Here is a 21,872-nt window from a genome sequence, read left to right as displayed (position 1 = left end):
TTGCACGGCCTTTGGGATCCAGAATGGGATGAGGGGACATCTTGGGAGCAGCCAGCAAGCCTCGTTTTGTCTGAGCTGTTGTGTTTTGTGGGTATCCCTGGCACTCCTGCGCACTCTGAGCTAAAGGATTGGCTTTTCCTTAACTTGCCGCTCACCATGCATCCTGGGAACCCACCATGAGAAAGGAGCTCAGACCTTCTGGACCGTCGTGAACCGGCTGCCCCTCTCCAGCAACGCCGTGCTCTGTTGGAAGTTCTGCCATGTATTCCACAAACTCCTCCGTGACGGACACCCAAACGTATGTGCAGGCCCATGTCTCTGGTAGTGCGGGGGTGGCGCGGGAAAGGAATACTATGGCCAGCAATAGGATGACCTGAGAGGCCACCAGAAGTGTTGCCAACTCTTGTGACATTTATTGCAAGCGTCACAATATTTTGGTGTTTTTCTTAAAGCCCCAGCTCCTGGAGTCCTGTGATTACACGAGACTCTCAGCTTGCATTAACAAAAACAAGTAACAGTTGCAGAGAAAAACACACATCCTAAAGGTCAGGAAGGGCCATAAAAACCCCAATCACTTATTTTTAAACAATGTCATGATTTTAAGCCATGCTCATGATTTGTGAGCTCCTGGGGTTGGCAACATGACACTCATCACTGGAAATAGGGTGGGAATATGCGTGCATTTATTGTCTCCAGTCCCCCACCCCCAGCTTTCTAGCCTGCCTTACCCCATGCCTGTCTCCCACCTCTACTCCCCCAAAGAGCTTGCTGAGCCCCAGCACGCCTGTCCTGATGTGCCGTGGCCCCTGGGAGCTGCCAGGACCCGCTCTGCAGCAGATCAATGGCAAGAGGGCAGCAGAAAGGGTTAATCCACCACTGGGGCCCCCCCCCCATCCCAAAGCTGAGCCCTGGGAAGGGAAGCAAGTATTCACCCCGGGACTAAGCCAGTATCCCTCCCCATTCCCTGCTAGTCAGCCAACGCTCTGCTTGCCCCCATTCTCTCCTCTCTTGGCTAGAGGCCTGGGAAACTCAGTCCCTCAGTCACGTGGATTTAAACAACAGCAACGCTGTGCCTTCCTCCACCTTCTGTCAGAGAGCTTCAAGCAGGTTACAGTCAGGAACAAATTAAGCCCTGCGTGAGGTGGGTAAGAAATGATGATCCTTTCCTCTGTACCGGTGGGGAAACTGAGGCACAGAAAGGCAGTGACTTGCCGATGATAACACAACCATGACAGAGCTGGGAATAGAACCCAGGAGTCCGGATCATCGTCTCTTGCTCTAATCACTAGAACAAACTTGCCCCACTAGCTAGCGTTTTCCTACCCTTCCGGGGAGCCTGTGAATGTGGCTGGCTTTTTGGCAGCATCTGTGCCCTTTCTTTGCTTTCTGACGGTCTCCTCTCGATTTCCCTTCCAGGTCCTGAAAGACTCGCTGAGGTACAAGAATGAACTGAGCGACATGAGCAGGATGTGGGTGAGTGCCTGGCTTGCCGGGGGGAATTTCCCTCTGAACATTCACTGGTGCTCATGCTGGAAGGTAGTGCTAGGAAGTGCTGCACCTGTTAAAAGAAGAACAGCAGGCCGTGGTGATGGTTTGCCAGGTACTTTGCCCATGGAGCAATAGGTGGAGCCTGATTGGAGCTAGGCAGAGAGCTGCCTTCCTCTTTCCCCTGCCCTAAGGCTACCCAGAGAATTTGTTCCCACAGGTTGCAGTGGTGGAAGCTTGTATCATGGAGCAGCAGTTTCTAGCTGATGCTAGCTCCCCATTGTCAGTGTGATTGGCATCTCCCCCAAGAGAGGCCCGTCTCTGGATCAGTGGTTCTCAACCCTTGGCCCACAGGCCGCCTGCAGCCCAATCAGCGCACAGCTGCGGCCCATATGACCTCCTCAGGGCCATACAAGTAGTATATCTGTTGTGTGGATGCAGCCCACGTAACAGAGAGAGAACTGCATCTGCGCCCCACGATGGTAGATGGGTTGAGAAACACTGCTCTGAATCGTTGTGCCTTGGTGGTGTTTCTCTGGGAAGCAGGGTGGAAATCAGACCGAGATTTAAAGTCAACGATGTTTTGAAAACATAGCTGTACTTTATTTTCTAAAATGTCGGCTCCTCCTTGTTCCAGAATGGCTTGGCCTAGAAACGCCAGATCTGTCTGGCCGGGTTAGCCAGGCTGAGAGGAGGGCCCAGCTGAGAGAGATTTTATTGGGCTGAGTTTGTTATGGAGAACATTTATAGTAACATAAACTGAGCTCCTGCTGCTAGGCCCAGCCAGAGGTGGGGTGCAAGGAAGCAAGGGGAAATGTGGTATGGCAAGCCTCCAAAAAGGGGATTGGAGAGTGGGTGGGTCACAAGAGCGGCTGAGGTGGCCAGAAGCCTGTGCTTGCACATATCAAAATAAGGTCTCAGGAGGAGGGGATACATGGAGGGATAAAATGGTGCAAGGAGACCCAGTAGCCTAGTGGAGATGGTGGATGTGGAAAGGGCAGGTGAGAGAGGCCATGGAAGGTGAGTGCAGGGAACAGGGATTCTGGGGAGGCAGGGAAAGGCATGGTTTTTTAAATTTTCAGTGTGAATAGACACCTCTTTCCCTGCACCATTGCCCTCTGAATTTAGCCCACAGACCTCCCATGGGCTTGCTGACATCTGGCCAAGGGAAGTCCTGCTTTGATGAGCCTAACAAAATCTGTAAAAGATCTTAAACGGAGCAGGGCGCCTCTCCTGCAGAGCTCAGACAGAAACTCCCGGTGAACTGGAGGAGTTCATTTTACATAGGTGGGGGCGGTACAAGAAATTCATAAACAAAAACTATGTGAAAGAAGAGTTAAGGTTGAAAGTTAGTTTCACTGGAGCCCAGTGAACACCCAGAATATTACCCTGGCTTCACAAAAACACCACATCCCTTTAAAAACTCAAATGTTAAAACAGGCTGGGTGCTAGCAGCTACAGCACCTGGCCACCCATTTCTTTACTCTCTGTCCACCCAGCTTTACTTTACTTTACTTTACACTGTCCACCCAGCCTTAACTGCCTCCTAATGCACTGGGAAAAAATGTACACAGAGGTCAAGATAACAAATGACTGTATAATCCCAATTCTTATTCCAGAGGTCCATGTCCACTAATTTCACCCCTGGAAAAGGGGTGAATTTAGACTCTGCACAGCGTGAGGACTGTGTGTGTTTGAGCAAGCTGGGACAGGCACCAGCTCATTCTTAGTATGTGAATGGTGATTATTTTGTTTTTACGTGTCCCTGATGTATCTGCCAGCAGTTTTCAGCCTCTCCTGAATGATGGTTGTGATGGCTGGAGTGTCTCTGTGCTTCATGCTCTGTCTCATTGGGGACGGTCTGGGTGTTTGGGAGTGGGGAATTCCCCAATAATCAGTTACAAAAGAGTCCCATCTCAACAGTTAATGTCATACAACACAGAGTTTCGAGAGGATAAGGATCCATATTCACAATCCAAGGTGCTTTATCAAGGCCAGTTATAGCCACTGGGCATTCTGTTACATGATGGAAAACAAACAAAGCTCCAGCCCTGCAACTGGGGGAGACCTATTGACTTCAGCAGTGGCTCTTTGCCCAGGAATCTGTGTGAACACAGCCCCATCATGGAAGTCAGGGGGGCTCCACATAGGCATGGGTGTCACCCACATAGTGCAGGATTGGGGCCTAGGGGCTGAGATACGGTGCATTAGCACCCTGGCCATTGCCTGCAGCTGCAGTTTAAGGGCTGAGATGGGGCCGCTTTAGAATGAGCCGCGCTTGCCCTGCGCCCCTCTCTAGCCACATCGCAAGGAGTGTGCTGTCCTGTTGTGTGTCATTTAAAGCTGATGTGAGGAGATCAAGACCCTGTAGCAAACAGCACTGGTTGTGCAGGATCCCCTTTGGGAGGTGGCGGCATTAGAAGGAGATTCCCTCCCCACTGCTGGATGCTGTTACTTAATATCAGAAGATTTCCTGGGTGGCAGGAGAGCCCCCAGGGCTTGTGGAATTCGAGCACCAACCACCCAAGCCAATGTGGCAGACGAGATTTCAGAGGGAAAACCAAGGAGCTAAGTGTGCAGGTGCTGAGCAAGCTGATGCCGTGAGAGCCTGTGATTGACTTGGGATATGAAGCAAAACCATCAGGAGAATGAAAAGCAACAAGCAGCATCCACAGACTGCAGCCAGAGAGAGCAATAGGAGCTCGGGTCAGAGGCAGGCCTGTGTTAGGCTCTGTCCTTGTCACCAGCAAAACCCAGCTCTTTTGGCAGCTTTGCTACTACCGTGCTGTGGAGAAATGGGCAGCAGTGACATGAACAGTCCTTTTCCACAGGCCAGGGATGAATTCGCTTGTTGCTAATAGATTCAGCCTGTCATCACAAAGGCACCTGGGTGCTGTATGGTACATAAAATAAATAATTCACTAAGTAGCAAACAAAAATAGTTCTCATTGGCTCAGCGATAACTCCTTCCTCCCCCTCCTCCCCCCCAAAACCCCACCACCATCTGTGAAAAATGGGGAGCTGCAGCTGGGAGATGCTAAATGGGCGTCATTAAAATGACTCAGACAGGAAGGATCACGAATTCCGAAAAGAGGCAAATGAAACCCGTTCCTGAATTGGCAGTGTGCATGCCCGGACAGAGGTGCAGGCAGAATTTTGTGTGCCTGGGCGCACAGACACACAAACAACTTTTTGTCTTGCTTTGGGTTCAGCTCGGTCCCTTGACGGGTTCCATTCTTTGAGTTTTTCCCTCCTGGTCCTGCATCCACAGATGTTTGTATGATGCTAACCAGCATGGCAGCAGATTTTATGTGCTCCCGACACATTTCTGCTTGCCCTTCCACTCCCCACCACCCCAAGCAACTCCAGTGTCTCTTCTCAGACTGGGCTGAATTTGGCACCTGTCATTTTTTCTTTGATTGCTAATACTGTCCCATCTCCCTCCCTGGGCAGCAGGCTTTATGCACTCACTGCCTGCTGTGGTTAGCATTAAACTAGCCCTGTGCAAGTTGCTGCTCTTGGAAACAGGTGAGTTGCCATCTCTTCTGGGCGTGAGTTAGTTCAGCCATTCGTTCCCTGCACACACCCGTGAGCCTTGTGCCTCTAAGTAGCTGTAAAACCCCGTGAAATGCTGAAGCATCTCTCTGCTAGGAACCAAGTAGTGTGGTTAACCCAGAAGCAACATATGTTCATAATTCAAGGGGGCCCCACTGGGAACTGTAACCTGGTGGGCTGGAGGGATCCCCTGCTCTCAGAGCTAAGCATGCATGTAGGGCCAGCTCCAGTCTCAGATGCGTGTGACGCGCTCCCCCCCCCGACTTCAGTGGCAGAATTTCGCCTTCAGTCTGACTTGTTAAAATAAATAGAAGTTTAGGGAATGTAAGAACCTCTCCCTCGTACCGAGGTGGTGTTTAAACCCCAGCTCTGCAGAAATACAGTTGCAACGCTGGTACCGTGCCCAGCTTGTCAGGTTAGGGATTCAGCCAGTCCAGCAGCTAACTTTGGCTCAACATCCCGGTCATTGACCGAATAACGCTTGGGGCAGGTCAGTGTAGAAGGAGCTGGGACTATGCCAGGTAGTCTCTGATTGAATGTGTCTGCTGCATACCTCACTCCAAGACCATCCCGGAGACTGGCTGAGCCTGGTCATCCTGATTTTTAAAAGTGGTATCAAGATCTTCAGGAATATGTTGGGAGGTCAGGACCTAACACTTCTGGCCATTTTTATGTCATAGTCCAGGGTATATATAAAGGTGGCAACACCCCACTTGCTAAAATGCATCCCAGCATGTGGGTAATGTTCTGATGGTGGGCGGGAGGCTATATTGGATCAGGGACCCGTGGCCTGGCATATGCCACATGCGTACGGATTCATTCCCCAGTTGCTTTGAGGGCTTTCCCCTTCCCTGGGGTTTTTATTAACATGCTGATCAGTCTGTCTAGCAGGCAGAGGTGAGCACGGCATAAATACCAATGCTGTTGGCTTGGTCTGGCAGTGTCGCTGATTGTGTTACATGCAATGAGCCGGCTAGCTTGTGAAACGATGTGTTAAATGCCAGTGTGTGTCCAGGATTGCAGCAGCAGCTGCACCCCGCTCGGAGGGCAGCCAGCACAGCTCGGGTGCTGGGTGCAAAGAGACCTTGTCCTGCAGTGAGTTCCTCGAGAAACGGAGCCCTGCGAACACAGGAGCGTGGGCTGCAGATAGTTTAGAAAGATGTGACTCAATGTGCCCAGTTACTGGGACATGCAAGCAGTTTGTGTACAGGGGCGAATAAACTAACCCAAACAAGAGGGAAGACAGGAATGTGTAAAGCACACGGGGAGATTTCATAGGCCTGAGGCTTAAAGGCACCAGAAGCTGCCGGCCTCTCCAGTAGGGAAGGTGCAAATCTCCACCTCCCAAAGTAGCTGGGGAGGCTTCTGGCTAGCATCAGAGCCTTGTGCCTTATCTTCTGCTTTCTCCTGTTCCGCAGGGTCACCTGAGCGAGGGCTACGGGCAGCTGTGCAGCATCTCCCTCAAACTGCTGAACACCAAAATGGAGTTCCATACGAAAGTAAGGCTGCATTTCCTCCCCTCTTCCCTCCCTCCCTCCCAACAGGCCAGACTCTTGCCACCCAGATCAGGTCTCGGCAAGTAAGTGGAGGCCTGTTGATGGGGTCTCTTGCAGCTGTACCCCTTTGGTGCCCCAGGTGTATTCTCCTCCTCTGTGAACTAGGCTGGGAAGCAGGATTAGCGCTCTCAGGGTGTCTGCTCTGCACGCTGAGCCTGGCTCGGTAGGATCTGGGCTTGTCGATTCAGCGTTTCTGCATCCACGCTGCAGTGGAAACTTGGGTTTATGATTGCCGGACACCGGTCACACCGCCGTGCTGTGTCCAGACTGCGCTGCGCAGACCTCCCGACTCGGATCTGCAGCCTGAGCTGCCTCCACACTGCAAAATGACAGAACTTGGACCCCAGCCTCAGTGGGACTCGGGCTGACGCCATTCCCTAGTGGGTCCTAGGACCTGAGTCGTGAGCGCTTGCTGACCTAGTCAGGCTGATCTGTGTGTGGACCGAGAGGGGCTTGAGCTCAAACCTGAGCCAGAGCCTGGGCTTTGTGTGCAGTGTAGACACACCCTTGCATCACGTGCTTTCCAGCCAACCAGCTGTGCTGGCAGGACACAGAGCTAATGTTCTAAGTAAGCACTTCCAGCCAGCTGCACAACAGGAACGATGGCAGCTCGGCCCTGCTCTCTGGTCTGGGCAGTGTGGAATGGCGCAATGAGGGGGGACCCTGTGTGTGCTGAGATCTCCCTGCAACACACACCGGTGCTAAGAGGGCTTTCGTGGCTGGGAAATGGGAGTATGAGGCCTGCCTCTCCTAGCCTGGAAGGCTGTGAAGGCAAATGCTCTCCAGTACAGTGTGAGTGTGGCACTCTGGCCCCAAAGCAGGGTCATGTCCTTGATCGCCAGGAGGTAGACCCAGACTCAAGTGCCGCTGTCTTGTTCCCCAGAGCAGCAGCAGCTGGCAGCAGCACAGAGGCAGAGTCGTGGGGGGGCATTTGGGATCAGTGGAGGCCCTCGAGCTGGCACCCCCGTAACCAGGAGGATGCTGCAGGCAGGGCGCTCACAGCGCGAGGCCCATGACTTTGAAGCTCGCTTCCTCTCTGGATCGGCCAGAGCCCAGAGCATTGTCTTTGCTCACCCTTTTCATTAGGTGGTGGGCTGAGATTCACAAGGGGTTACTGCATTACGCTCACCTGCCTGGCTGGGTTGCGATCAATTACAGACTCTGATCTTGAGAAGGTGAATACTGCAGTGCTCAGATCCTGTGGTGATGGGACATCCAGATGCCCCTCCGCTGGGTATCCTCTGTCCCATAAGCACTGGGCAGGCTGCGTCCTATGTTTCTCCCGTGTTCCTTTCAATGGCTCCTTGCCAGGCAGCTCCTGCGTTGCCTTGTATCTCCCACCCTCCAGTTACTACCGGGGATGCTGAGCAGCTGTTCAATCCTTGGGCTCTCTCGGCCCATTTGCTTCATGGAGCTGTGGCTCGCATGTGCTGTAATGGGCAGGGCAGCACGTCGGCGTGAATCCAGCCCCTCCAGCAGGATTTCAAATGTAAATGCAGTAAAAACCGCTCCCTGCCCTTTCGTGGTTCTAGGCGAGTGGATAGGGATGGAAGCTCCTGTGATTTGGGCTGGTGCACTTGGGAAAGTTGCACCCGTTACACAGGTAGAGTTATCCCGGGGTGACCCCCGCGTGGACACTCTTAGTCCGGTAGAAGAGCAGCCATTCTTTTTTTTCCCCCCAGTTTAGCTTAACCCCTTTCCCAAGCCATGAGCTAAAGGGGGGTTATACCAGGGTAGTTGTATTGCTTTAAGTTCACCCCTGGAGTTATATCGGAAAAACTTGCCCATGTAGACAAGGCCTAAGGCTCTGCCCTTCCAGCCTGTATACTGTAAAGGTGCTTGAGATCACACTGCCATCGCCCCCTGCACCAGCAGCTGCCCCACATTCCCCCTCCCAGGGGCAGTTTCAAGCCCAGGGCCTATGGCAGCTTGTGCTGGCTGGATTGGCAGCAAGGCCCCATGAGGAACGAACGTGGATTTGTGCAGAGCGGATGCCACGGAGAGCAGCCTTGTCCCCTGTTCAGCTGTGAATCCTGAAACCTGTGGAGGGCGGCTGATGTGTGGCCTTCTGCGAGGTTGGGGGAAGCGTCCCATGGAGCCCCTGCTCCTCTCTCCGTGCCCTGCAGCTGGCGTCCAGTGGGTTGGCTCCCGCTCATGCGAGCAGAGAGGAGTGTGTGGTCTCTGCATGTTGAAGGGGAAGTGAAACCTGGCTGAGCCAACTGCTTTAAGCCTAATCCCAAGTACCTGCAGCAATGGGTGAATGATGGGAGCTGAGACGCACCTCGACAGGAAGCAGATGGCAGTGGCGAGGTGCAGTCAGCAGGGCTTTTCCTTGAGGGAGGCTCTTTATCAGCAGAGAGCAATACAAGCTAACACGAGAACACTTCCTCCGGCCTGGGGGTCAGCCCAGCATGAGCATCCTCGTAGGCAACCCCTGGCTGCTGGCTCCCCAAGCAGGCAGCCTGTAATCAGCCGGGGTGCCTCTGCAATGCATAGCTGAGCTGTGCTCCAGCCCTTCCGTGCCTGGTTCTGTGACTCCCCACTCAGGGCTCTGAGATCTCTTTGCCCTGCTGGATTCGTAGTTTAGATTTCTTTTTTGGGGGGGAAAAAGCGTTTTGGTCAAATCTGCTGCAGCTTTAATGCAGTTGAATGCAGGCTGTTGTGCTCCCCTTAATCCAACCTTGAAATAAGATTTTACAGCTGTCCCCTTGTGCTCATTAAATATCCCAGTGCACCTGGCATAGCGTTGGGGTGACAACCCTGTTGTCCTGGCCCATTCCAACATGGCTAATTCCACATTGCACAACCCGGCCCAAACTCTTGTGCATTGTGTGCTGGTTAAGGTGCCACCTTTAACTCCAGAGGTGGCTGCCTGGATAAAATAATCTCTGTACATCATTTTCGAATCAGTTTGTGGGTGCACTCTGTGCTGAGCAAATGTTGCTTTTTATAGCTGGTGCCCTGTGAGATCCATACGGGTGGGTAGGGACCAGCCTGGTCTAGGATTTTCCTGTCTCTTGTCTGTCTGCATCACAAGCTCATTTTGAATCTGTTTAGACGGAGACTCCTCACGGGTTTGCTTCTTGGGCCCAGGGTCTGAGTGTTTGTGGTATGCATTTGGGCTGGCTCCAGGCCTGCCATTGTACCTCCGAGCCAGCTCACCTCAATTACAGCCCCTTTAACAACGGTCTTGGAGGGTGATGGAGACAGGGTTATAGAAAGGAATCTGGCCTAGTCCGGCATGTGTGCTGGGAAGGAAAGTATGTGTGGACTGAGCGTATTGTTAAGGCAGGCAGCTGCTTTCTTATGCCTATGACATTAAAATAAAGGATTGTCTCTAATAAAAGAATGTGCAGTGCACTCTCTGTATACGCGTGTACAAAAATAACACCGAGCACTTACATAGTAACTGCCATCTCTCAGGTCCCTGGATCTCAAAGTGCAATAGCAGGAATAAGAACTGGCTATAACTTACTTGGTACAGGGTGTTTTCCCTCTGTACAGCTCTATACAGACGTGAGTGTCCCCGACAATGTGGCTTTTGTATCTGTGGTTTCTGAGCGTCCTGCGGTGCAGATGGTGAGCTCTGCAGCAGGGACAGGGTGCAGCTGCTTCTCAGGGTGTGTAAACCTCTAGGCTGCAGCGTGGGGCATGCTAGAGCTGTGTTACCTCACCTGTAGGCAGAGGTTGACTGCTCCACCTGGTGGTGGTCGGGTTGTTGCAGGTTTGGCCTTTGCATTCCCTCTTGGGACTCTTGATTCTCCTTACTTCTTTAAAGGTGCCTTGAAGCCAGGCCTGTATTATCCACCCAAGCGCTACATCTAATTAGGGCTGTAATGTAGTCCTCCCTGAAAACCACCTGGAGCAGAAAATCTGGTTACCAAGGTGGTGTGTAGAAAAGGCATCATCTTCTGGAGCGATGATACCAGCTCTTTCCTCCCCGGGCACATGGAGCAGATGAGGTTACAGGCTCTCTGCCTGCCTCTCCACAGCCAGGAAGATCAGGTGTCCTACATGCTCACCATCTTCCACTCTAAACCAGGACTGGCCAACCTACAGGCCAGCTGCAGATATTGATCCTACCTCCGTAGTCATATCTCTCTTCCTGCAGGAGCAGGGCCGCTAGGCAGAGCAAGAGAAGCACCCTGCTGAGGACGGGCAGTAGTAAGGAGATATGGAGCCATTCGATTCTAGTCCACTGGTTTGCGCCTGGGCTGAGGCAATAGGAACCCAAAGCTGCTGCCCGCTGCTGGCTGTCTGGTGCCTGTTTAAAGCGTTGGTGGCCTTGGGACAGTTCCAAGTGAACAGGCATCCAAAGCACGGTTAAACCTCTGAGCGCACCCCAGAGAGGCCCAGGAGTCAGTGGCCCATGGGGAACGTCCCTCCCCTCTAGCCCCTGGAGGGCAGCGTTGGGCAGCCACCAGTGTCCTGCCATGAGCAGGTAACCGCCGTGGTTCGGCGACATGCCTGCTGGTTCCCTTCCATCGCCAAAGGCCTCACCTCCAGCCTCCTGAGATAGCAGCCAGTCCCAGCACTAGGCAGCGCAGTGCCCCTCTCCCGGAGACTGGCTGTCTGAGCAGTGAGGGTCTGCCACTGCCTGAGAGTTGCTCCCCTTCATCAGGCAGGAGTGGGGGCAGCCAGCAGCAGATGGGGCACAGCACTTGTGGGGCACGAGAGGAAGCAGCCGCCCTGTGAGGACCCAGAACCCTTCTCTTGTAAGCTGCTGTCTAGGTCAGAGCAGCCGTGCAACGTAAAGTATGGCCTTGCTGTGAAACTTGGGCGTGAGGCTGTGGTGTGTCACCGTGAACGCTGCTGGCCCGGCGTGCCTAGCGGGGCCGGAAACAAGTGTGTCCAGTCATTAATGATCAGCATGTGACTGTGTATGTGTCAATGGCAGCAGGATTTCCCTGCAGTGGACACTGCCCTTTGGTGCTCTGATGGGTGCCAGCGGGCTGGCTTTTAAAATCCGGAGAGGGAATGTGGCTGAGGGGGTGAGCCTAGTCTGTCACTGCAGGAGTCTGCACACCTGGGCAAAGCATGGCAAGAGAAAAACCATCCCTCTCCCTACGGCCCCAAGGTCTGGGAGCCAGCTCTGAGCCATCCCTCCAAGCCCAAAGACTAGGGCAGCTCTGTGACTTGAGCTCCTTCCTCTGGGTGTTGGGAGATCCCTGCCATGCGCACACAGGGCGTGGGTGAAGGCACAGTGTACCGTCTGTGCTGGGAGCCAGTCCTTCAGACACCGTCAGGGGTATCAGGTATCAGCCTCTGATCAGAGGTGGCTACTTGTTCTCCATGTGGCCGGATCTAGCCTAGAAGGCCCTTGCCCTGACTCCTTGCTCTCTCTCCCGTCGTGCAGAACCCCCGGTTCCCAGGCAATCTCCAGATGTCTGACCGGCAGCTTGACGAGGCAGGAGAAAACGACGTCAATAACTTGTAAGTGCAGAGCGTGTGAATCGGGGCACGTCCATGGTGGGAAATAGTCCTGCCCTAGCAGAGAACCCAGCTGCAGGAGACGTAAGGAGCGGCAAAGGGCAGTGAGTGCCATGGCCTCCCGTCACTCTCTCTCCCTGGCATCGCTGTGCGAGCCACGGGCGACGCTGCTGACTGGAAATGAGAACCGGGACGTCTGCTCCCTGCTTCCAGGCTGCCGCTCCCTATTAGGGGTGATTCTGCCCGGGGCAGTTCAGCGTGCACATCACATACGGAACTGCCTGGGATGAGCCACTTGCCGATGAGCCAGACGTGGTCACGCTAATGGGAACCATGGGGCCCATTGGCTGGGGCTGGGACGTCCCTCCTGATGACCCCTTATAAAACTCCACAGTAATGCTTGGCTGGATCACAGCCCCCACCCCACAGGGCTGCTGGCTGAACCGCCCCTCCCCCCCAGCATTTTGGGGGACGGGGCTGGGTGGGCCCCATGTAGTGTCCTCTCTTTTGTTTGTAACATTCTTGTGTCCTCTTTCCCAGCTTCCAGCTGACGGTGGAGATGTTTGACTATTTGGAGTGTGAGCTGAACCTCTTCCAGACGGGTAAGTCTCACTTTGATTAACATTGCAGTTGTTCCGCAATGCTGACCGAATGCCCAGCCGTGGGGCATGAGCAGCCTCGTGGTGTGCTGTGGTGATGCCCCTCTCTGCCCTGCTCAGCGTGGGTCTGATTGCAAGCCGAAGTGAGGGCAAGCTTGTCTGTGTGGGGAGGCGAGGGGTCAGAGTGTTTGGTGTCCCAGTTACAAGCTGTTGTTCTGTGTGTCCATGTCCGTGCGTCTTACCTAGGCTGCAGAAAGGGAGTTGACTGAGGGCGTCTGAGCTCATCTGTTTTCCATACACTCCGCCAGAGTTATTATTAGCTGAAATTATTTCATGTCCGACCAAATGTGTCTGGCTCCTCCCAATCTGCCCAGCCGCAGCCGGCCTGCCCTGCATTCCAGCCAGCCGTGCCAGGCCTCCAGGGACCACTTCCACCTCGCAGCACACTCTAGTTCCTCCCCGCGCTCCTCCCTGGTTTGCTTCCCCGTCTCCAAGTTCTCTCATTCTGATGGCCTCCCTAGCTTGAAGTTTTTCCTTTGCTCTTCTTAGCTCTGGGGTTTATGGTTCTCGTGAATGGAGAGAGCGGCTTTCCCCTTCCAAACATGTCACAGAGATGCTGTTTGCTTCAGGGATTCTTGGGGGGAGCATGTCTGGCTCTGCGATGGGTCGCAGTGGAGCAGAGAGAAAATAATGAACCAGTCTCCACGATGTAAAGTCATGTGCTGGGCTGTCATATGCTTCCATGTGCAGCTGTAGGACTCTGCTTGTTGAGTTGAATTAGAACAGTACCAGGATGAGTGATTTTCGTGCAGTGCCATAGGCTGGTGGGTGCTGCCGCTATAGTACAGTGGAGGTATTTGCTTGTGTTGATGCCGGAGTAAAGCAGTTTTCAGCGTATGGAAGTTCCTGGATGCTGGGATTTAATCTGAGAAATAAGACGGCTGATTGCCATCTCACAGTGCTGAAGGCTATAGAAACGGGGCTGCAAGTACAGGCCATGTAATCCAGTCGCGTCCCGGTGTTGAAGAGCTGTGTTGCAGTGCAATGCTGTCAGGATCCTAGTTGTGGTAGGCTTTCCGCCAAGATTATTACTGTGTCTCTAGCAGGGCAGTTGCACACATGCTGGAATACAGTCGGGGAGACAGCTGTGTCTCCAGGCTGCAGGTTGGCAGATTCTGTGCTTGGACGTCGCCTGGGTGATCCCGTTGTCTGTTACTGGCTCACACGCAATGATAGAGCCTGATAAGGGCAGTCAAGTCTGTGCAACAGACTCCTGCAGTCCATGTCACGGGATAGATGGTGCCTTCACATCTCATGGTGTAGCATGGGTAAGGCAGGGATCCTTGGAGGGGCTGGCCTGGGGTGCTGTCTGCAATAGCAGAGGGAATCCGTGGGTAACGCTACACCCCAATATATGGGGAGGATGAGGATGTCATTGTGCTGCATAGCAACCTGCCACCAGAACAGGACTCAAGTGTAATGACATGAACACATGGGATCAAAGCCCAAACGCAGTAATGGGGGGGAGGGCACCGTAGCCACCGCTGACAGACACTTGTGGGGTGAGTCGTTTTCTTTCGTAAATGTGAGTAGTGTTTGTGTAGTTTGTCATGGCAGAGTGTCATTGAACTGAACTAAGACAGCCTCTAGCATCACCATGCGGGCTCACAAGCACCAATGAACTGACTCCCATCGCTAGCCCCATTGTACAGAAGGGGAAAGTGAGGCACAAGGCTGATCAGTGACTTGGCCAAGGCCCATAAGACAAATCTCTGGCAGCTCTAGAAGCAGAGCCTCCATCTCCTGACTACCAGTCCAGGGCTTCAGCCACGTACCCCTCCTCCTTTCCCTTGCCCCGTGTCTGAGGCCGGACCACCGTTCTGTAACAGAGCATGGCAGTGAGTGCAGCTGTGCTTCTGAGTGCGACAGGACTGTGTGTGCTGGCCCTGCAGCATCTCTGCGGCCGTGCGACAAGCCTCTGTGGCATCTGCCTGTACTTGTCTGCTCCGCTCCGCTCCGTGCAGCTTCGTAGCTCTGCTCCGCTGGGAAGGAAGGAGTCTCTGTGATGAAGTTGGCTTTGTTTTTCTGCTACTAGCCTAAGTGAATTAAGCAGGAATAATATCAGCTCTACCCATTTACATCTCATTAGTGGGGCTTAGCTTTTGATTGACTCTTAAATCGCTGCTCAACTTCCCGGCTAATTACCGGGGACGTCATTTCATTATCCAAATGGGAGGGGCGGCAGGCAAGCCGGTGGAAATCCAGACTGCCTCCCTGCCTCTCACTGCCTGGGCGAGTTGACATTGCTAATTGGCCCATTGTGGGCATCCTCAGCTCAGGGGGGAGCAGGCTAGCATGGTGCATTAGCGTGGGTCAAACAACAGGTCCCCAGGGACAGGCACGGTGCTCTCCCGCCGGGACGCGGGTGCTTCGGCTGTCAAAGGCAGGCGCTGAGACTGTGTCTCTGCTGGATGCTGTGTACAGAGCACAGCACAGCACAGGGGCGATGTGAACGGGTTCTCACAGCGGGAAGGCCTGCAAGAGGCACAAGAACGTGCCATGGGGCTGCAAAGGAAAGGAAATGTGCCGCCTGTGCGCCCATGGCGTGCTGAGGGGCGGGGGGGCCAGGCCCACGGATGCCAGCCCGACGCCCCCTCCAGTCCTGGGGGTGAGGCCGCCCTGTCCAAGCCGGTGCTGGGCTGTGGGGCTGGAGCAGGAGAGGCAGGTGCCGGGCGGGGGGGCGGGCGGCAGAGCACGGCTGCCACAATGAGCGCCAGAAAGCCCCCCCAAACAGGAGGAGGTAAGTGGCGTGTCCCTCCCCCCAATCGCAGGTACAGACCCCCCACTCCCCGGAGACCTGGGGGGCGGCGCTGTCTGGTGGGAGCCAGGGACCCCTCCTGCTCTGCACGGGAGGTGGAGGGGGCATGAGGCCTGGGGGGGGACGCAAATACAGGCTTGACCCCCCCAGTGCCAGGTACCGGAGACCCACGGTACGCCACTGCTGTGTGCCCCATCCGTCTGCTGCTGCAGTGCCTGGAGACTTCCTGAGGATGTTCTCTGAGGACATGGAGCAATGTGGGGCCTGCCTTCCAAACTCCAGCGCTGCTCCCGGTTCATCGTTAGCTGTAGCTGCATCGTTTGGGGCCTGCCCTCATCTTGGATCCCCCCAAAGTTCTTTGTGAACTTTCCACCCACCATGGACGTGACGCCCCCTTTGAGCTGGAACCAGCAGCTGCTCATTCCTCAGAGTGCGGTCCTTTGGCCTTCCTTTGGCTCTGGAGCAGGGTGTGTGTTGGCAGTGGGGCCTGCTATTGAGGAGGGAGATAGGGACAGATCCGTGTGTCCTTAGAGCTGTGTTGTCCCATCCAGTGCCTGCCCCCCTCACCTTGTTTAGGAATAATAAGTTACTGAGGAGCAGGGATTGTCTCTGTCCAACATAGATGGACTCAGACTCGACCTGGGATCTCTCTAGCATTCGATGGGCACAGATCTGGCATTCGGTTCTGGGGTGAATTCTTGAGACATTGGCACTGGACTCGGTAAATGGGCAGAGACTGGGAGAAAGGTCACCTTCCCCTAGTGCAGCCTACCTCTTCTCCCGTCTCCCCAGGCCCCCGTGCTCCAGCAGGAGTTTAGAGAGAGTGCATAGGAAGGGTGTTATACAGGACCCTCTTTCTTCAGGCATGTGGCTCAGCAGGTTTGAGTGACCCGTGGAGAATGATGGAGGACCCCAAAGATAGCAACTCGAGCAGAGTTTAGAGGTGCCCGTATGGAGAAACAGAAAGGGCACTTCCTCGCTAGCCCTGTCAGCCAGGTCTGGCATGCAGGGGAGTGCTATGCTAAGCAGAGCTGCATGCTCATCACCAAGCACCGGAGCACTCCTAGGGGTTTCCTTCTGCCATTGGTGCGCTGTCAAAGTCTATCCCTCCCTTTCCTAGCGTCCCAGGAGAAATGCTGCTGTCTGCCCCTGGGTTTGTGCTCTAGCTGATCGAGGGGGGAGTGGATGGTCCCTGACTAGTTTGCATTGGCTGACTGGCCTGGTGACGTCATGGGAGCGCTCTGCACTGCCACAGGGGAGACAGGGCTCTCACAGGCAGGGGCTGCTGTTGAGAACAGCATATTCATCCTCTGGGGAAGGAGGAGACTCAGAGCTCCCTGGAGCCCTGCACATTGACTGTGGGAGTTGTTCTAAGCCTCAAGTTACTGAACAGGATCTTATTCAGGGGGACATGGCAAAACGCCACCTTTATTGTACATGTAAGAATATCAAAAAGCCGTCACAGTCACACACATTCATAAAGTTCTGCAAGCTGCTGTGATGTAATGACCAGTCCTTTTATGCATTGCTTGAGCCAGCCTAGGGACCAACTCGGCTGGGCATGAGCAGGGAGCTGGGCCTCTGTCAGTTGCGAATCCAATGCTCCAAGATGACAATTGCTGAACGAGACCCAAAGTTTCCATGTTTTTACCCATCTTTTGTACTTGCAGGCTCTCATGTACGTCTGTGGGTCTTGCTGTGTCATGCTGCCTCCAGGTTCAGTGTGGCTGTTAATCACCAGCTAATTGCAAGCATGACTGTTCTCTTATTTCTGTGCTTTGTTTGTCCCAGGGTGGATCCTTCTGTCCTTTAGGATCGTTTAGTTGCACTTTAGGGTCGTTGATAGGTATTCTTCGGCCTTCAGGGTCAGGATGGCAGCTGGTGTCTTTACTCCCCTGTCTGTTGTTAGAGCAGTTTAGGTTGGGTCTGTTTATGCCTGGCACATACATTCCTCGCTCACACACACACAGAGAATTTGTCAAGATGTTTTTAGGCTCAGTAGTACGGGTTTCAGGAAAGAGTTCACTTCAAGAAACGAACAAGATGGAGTCCACGTATGCCACACAAAACAGCACTGTACCATTATCATAACAGCAAAGGAAAAATCTCTCTCTACCTCTATCTCACTTACAATGAAACAAGGAGTCGACATCTGATCTGTTTGCACAGCTCCTGGGGACGGCTCTCACAGGGACCCTTCCAGCCCCACTGAGGGGGTGTGTAGGGCAGCTGGGAGGGGCAGGGGAAAGGAGAGGAAACTTGGGGTTCCTGAGAGCTCCAGCAGGAAGGGGAGAGGAGTGACTTGCTCTGGGTGCATGATGAGATAGGATGAGGTAGGAGACGTGGGCCTGTTGGGGAACGTCTGTGCAGTGCCCTGTGCCTACACGCAGCGGCCATCCCAGCTTACAAGCACTGTCTTTCCTGGGGGGAGCGGTACCTGGGATGGGGCTTTCCACTCGGAGCCAGCTGACCCACCCCCATCTGCAGCAGTTACTCCCTAGGACACCACAAACATCACAGCTGCTCCATTTCAGCCAGCTGCTCTGCCTCAGGCCCACCTGGCACTGCTGAGTGTTTGGAAAGTATCCTCCAGCCCTCGCTTCCGCCCGCAATGCTGTGTGGTGTGGGAGAGGAACCCCAGAACGCACTGGCAGAGCCGCGCGATATGCAGAGAGCTCTGGCGGAAACGGTGTGTCCGTGAGCTGGCAGTGGAGCAAGAACCACAGCCAAGGTGCCTGCAGTGGCCTCCTTGCGTGGTGCAGACGCACGCACAGACTGGAGCCAGGCTGGATGCCATGCGGCTGTAGGGGAGGCTGCCGGTAGCCATCGGTCTGAGGCTCTGGAGAGACCTACATAGACAGCAGAGTTCTCCAAATGTAAATTGAATTAAGCCAAGTGCAATGGGGAACATGGGAGCCCCGGCCAGCCTGACCAAGTGGTACCTAGCTAACCTTGAGCAGGCTGGCTGTCTCCAGCAGCCTGGGCGTGCCGCTGTCACGATGGCGTTGTGGCCTGCTGGCTGCGGCTTGTGCCGCCCAGCTCTGTGTTTCTGTGGAAGGATCAGGGAGGGGCTCTGTGGCAGGCAGGACCAGCTGGATGTGGGAATCTAGTAAACAGACTGCTCTCTGGGAGAGTACAGAGGCTGTTCTCCCACTTCCAGACTAAAGAGCCAATCCTTCCGTTGATCCATGCTGGAGGAGGCAGAGCTGGAAGAGAGACATGGTGTCATCCTGGTTCCACTGAAGCTGATGGGAGTTTATCCATGATTTCTATGGGCCTAAGATTTCACCCGTTGTCTCTTTCGTCTCCATCTATTGCAAGTCAGCGTAGACATCAGCCAGCATTGTGTTTGCTCTGAGATGTTTCTGGAGTCTCCTCACATTAGCATGCACGGTGCATCTCTGAGCACAAGCAGCTTGCACGCTTTCCGCAAACCAGGGGCACATTTCTCAGATCGAATGTGACCGGTTCTCCCCTCGCCAGCTAGCATCTTGCAGTGCTTTGCCTTTCTGTTCAGTGAGAAACAAATGATTGCTGGGGTACAAGTGCGGGGTGACTGACGCTCTGCCTGAAGACTAACCAGTCATGGCCTATTTGTTAGGGAAAGGCTCAGAGCCCCAACTGGAAAGGAAGGCTGTCGTTTCAGGGCTGACCTCATTATTTTATTCTGCAGATGAGCAGCATCTGCTCTGAGGCTGACTGGGCTACAAATGACAAGTGATATTGATCCTCCCGCTCTCGGGTCCCTGTTGAAACAGAAGGGTAAATTCATGGCTTGATATTCCTGATGGTTCTAAAGTGAAAACCAAGCAGAACCAGACAAGGTCTGAATACAAGTAAAATTCTTTCCAGGCCGCCTTTACCGCGAAGGAGGGAGCGAAGGAGGATCTAGCTCCAGTGCTTCAGGCCCAGATCCTCAAAGGGAACTAGACCCCGGACTCCAGTTGAAACCAGTGGGAGTTCGGTGTCTAACTCCCTTGGAGACTCTTGGCCTTTGGTGCCCCTTTCAGCCCTAACTCCTCCAGCAGAAGGGCAACGAGACATGGGGCCCCGTTCTCACCTCAGCTACACTGTGCTGGGCCTGATATGCCTGAATGGGGGAAGCATTTGGCCCATTCCTTTGTGGCCCATCTCCAGAGGCAGGTACTGCAGTGGGGCGCACATCTGCTGTTCCAGGGGGTTTGCGGGTGACTTAGCCTTGTGCTTTCAGCGCCTCTCCCATGAAAACAAGGTTCACACATCGCAACTCCTGACCCCTGGTGGATACGCGGAGAATGTGGATCGGCGACTGACCTGTTCCTACATTCGCCCCAGGCCTGTTCAGTGAGGAGGTGGGCATGCTGCATTTGTCCCACCCGATGAGGTTGCTGAGTGCTGCGCTACGTCGGGTCTCTTGATAGCATGCCAGATGTACCGCGATTCAAATGCAAACACTGAAGATGCATCAGCTGCTGGGCCCCGCAGGGCTCAGAGGAAAGGGTGATGTACTAGTGCAGGCAGAAGAGGTCATGTGCTCTAGGCTCAATGGCTCAAAAGTAATTTCTAGCGGGTCCCCTAGGGCAGGCCCACAAGAATTAGGGCTTCTCAGACCTGGGGGGGTGCCCCTTTTAGTCCGTTGCCCCATGGCAGGCAATGAGGCCCTGCAGAGCCCCTGGCCTGGATTCTTTTCCACAGTGAGTCTCCTGCATTGTCCTCCTGTCCCAGTGCAGTGGCTCAACTCCAGGGCAGCCACTCCAGCTCCTCGCGCCAGGGCTGTCACACCTCAGCTGCCTTCAAATGCTGCGCCCCTCCCAGGTCCCCCAAGAAACCCTGCCAGCCTGACCCGCTCTCGAGCAGCCCTGCTGCCAGCTGCCATGGAACTGGCCCTCCGGCAGTCGTAGGAGAAGAGTAGCAAATCTCCTCTCAGCAGATTGATCACGACGCGTGTGATATATGCGCACGCACGCGAGAGAGAGCGAGAGATCCGTCCTCTGAGTCAAACGCTTCACCAGCTGTGTGTCCACTGGAAAATGGGTTTGCTAGTGAACTATCTGAATGTCCCTCACCGACAGCTGTCTTTCAAATCTGTCATCTGGTTACCAGGTGTCTCTGGGCATGGCCGTGTGGGTCACCAGCAAAGGAGTTTGTTTCATGCAGCTCCCTTGAGCATGGATTTCCTTAGCAAAGCCATAGATAACGGTGGGCCAGTGCGGTTTTCTGTCGGTTCCCTCATTTGCTTTCCTCCTTTTGGCTTAAAACAGATGGAATTTGATTTGTCCCGTAATTCCTGTGAAATGAGGATGGAGACTCTTAGCCTGGCATTGGGGGTACAACAGCACAGACGTATAAGTGCTCTGTAACAGTCTGGGCACTTCAGTGTACCGATATGAGTAGCTGTGCAGAATAACCGGATGGCGTATTGCGCCCGCGTGCGTGTGAATTTCCTGGAGCAAGCCCTGAGTGCGCTGTGTCTCTCTCCTGTTAGTATTCAGCTCCTTGGACATGTCTCGCTCCGTGTCGGTCACTGCTGCTGGCCAGTGCCGCTTGGCCCCGCTGATACAGGTGATACTGGACTGCAGCCATCTGTACGACTACACTGTTAAACTCCTCTTCAAGCTACACTCCTGTAAGTACTCCGCGAGCTCCCTGCGCTGGGACTGCCCAGCAGCTGCCATGTCACCGCTGGGATGTCCTCAGAAGCTTTGACGTAGCAGCTTTAAAGTTTCGGTAGCAATTGTTTCAGAGACAGGCCCTGTAACAAGGCTGGGTGTGTATCAGGTGTGACAAGCAGAGGCAAATGCCCTTGATCCAGGGTCTGTTTGTGTGTTTAAATCTCCGCTCCCAAATCGAGGGGTCCACAGGCCAATAGCTGGTTTAAAACAGCGGCTTCCTCTGTGTCACATGCAGGAGACCAGGCCAGGTTTGACTCCTCCTGGCTATGGTCTCCGGCTGGTGGTGGCATTTGGAAGTGCCGCCGACTCGCCAGCTGACTGGAGATCAGTGGCTCCCTCTAGCTGATGAGGAAACTGTGTGGATTTGCATCCCGGGGCAGCTCAGCTCCGTCTCACCTCTGACCAGGGATTAACTGCTGATGTGTGCCTGTGCGGACTGATGGTGAACAGCCTGGCCTGAGCCACTGGCCAATGGGGCATTAGGCTCACGGCTGGACCCCCTGCTGAGACTCCCTGCCCCAGGCTCTAGCCATGCCCTTCCCTGGGGAGGGGAAGAGGGATACTTGACTCTGGCAGCCCTCTCCGGCGAGAAGGGGAAAAGGCATCTCCTTTCTACCCACAGGCCAGGGGAAAGGAGACCTCAAGGGCCAGGGGAGGCTAGTCCAGACACTTCTCCCTCTGTGCCCAGGTCTGGATGCTGCGCTAGCCAATGAGGCTCTTCCCCCCGCCACAGCTGGAGAGCGGGAGGGGACCCGGGGTGGGATTGCCCCGAGAAGTG

At 54.3% G+C, this 21,872-nt stretch overlaps 1 protein-coding gene across 5 annotated transcripts in view; it reads left to right on the top strand.

Moving 5' to 3' along the window:
• The window catches only part of HIP1 (huntingtin interacting protein 1), a 117,021-nt gene that overhangs the window by 67,947 nt on the left and 27,202 nt on the right, over positions 1–21,872 (top strand). For all 5 annotated transcript variants that reach the window (XM_067537764.1, XM_067537762.1, XM_067537761.1 and 2 more), the window contains exons 3-8: positions 156–298; positions 1,417–1,473; positions 6,459–6,539; positions 11,953–12,029; positions 12,567–12,628; positions 20,908–21,048. In XM_067537764.1, the coding sequence (XP_067393865.1) occupies positions 156–298; positions 1,417–1,473; positions 6,459–6,539; positions 11,953–12,029; positions 12,567–12,628; positions 20,908–21,048 (561 nt within the window). The remainder of the gene's footprint in view (positions 1–155; positions 299–1,416; positions 1,474–6,458; positions 6,540–11,952; positions 12,030–12,566; positions 12,629–20,907; positions 21,049–21,872) is intronic.

The sequence above is a fragment of the Emydura macquarii genome, unplaced genomic scaffold (genome assembly GCF_026122565.2).
Source record: "Emydura macquarii macquarii isolate MOO-44397 ecotype Brisbane River unplaced genomic scaffold, CSIRO-AGI_Emac_v2 contig_450, whole genome shotgun sequence".
In the NCBI taxonomy this organism is placed as follows: Eukaryota; Metazoa; Chordata; order Testudines; family Chelidae; genus Emydura; species Emydura macquarii.
This window is presented reverse-complemented; position numbering and strand designations above follow the sequence as displayed.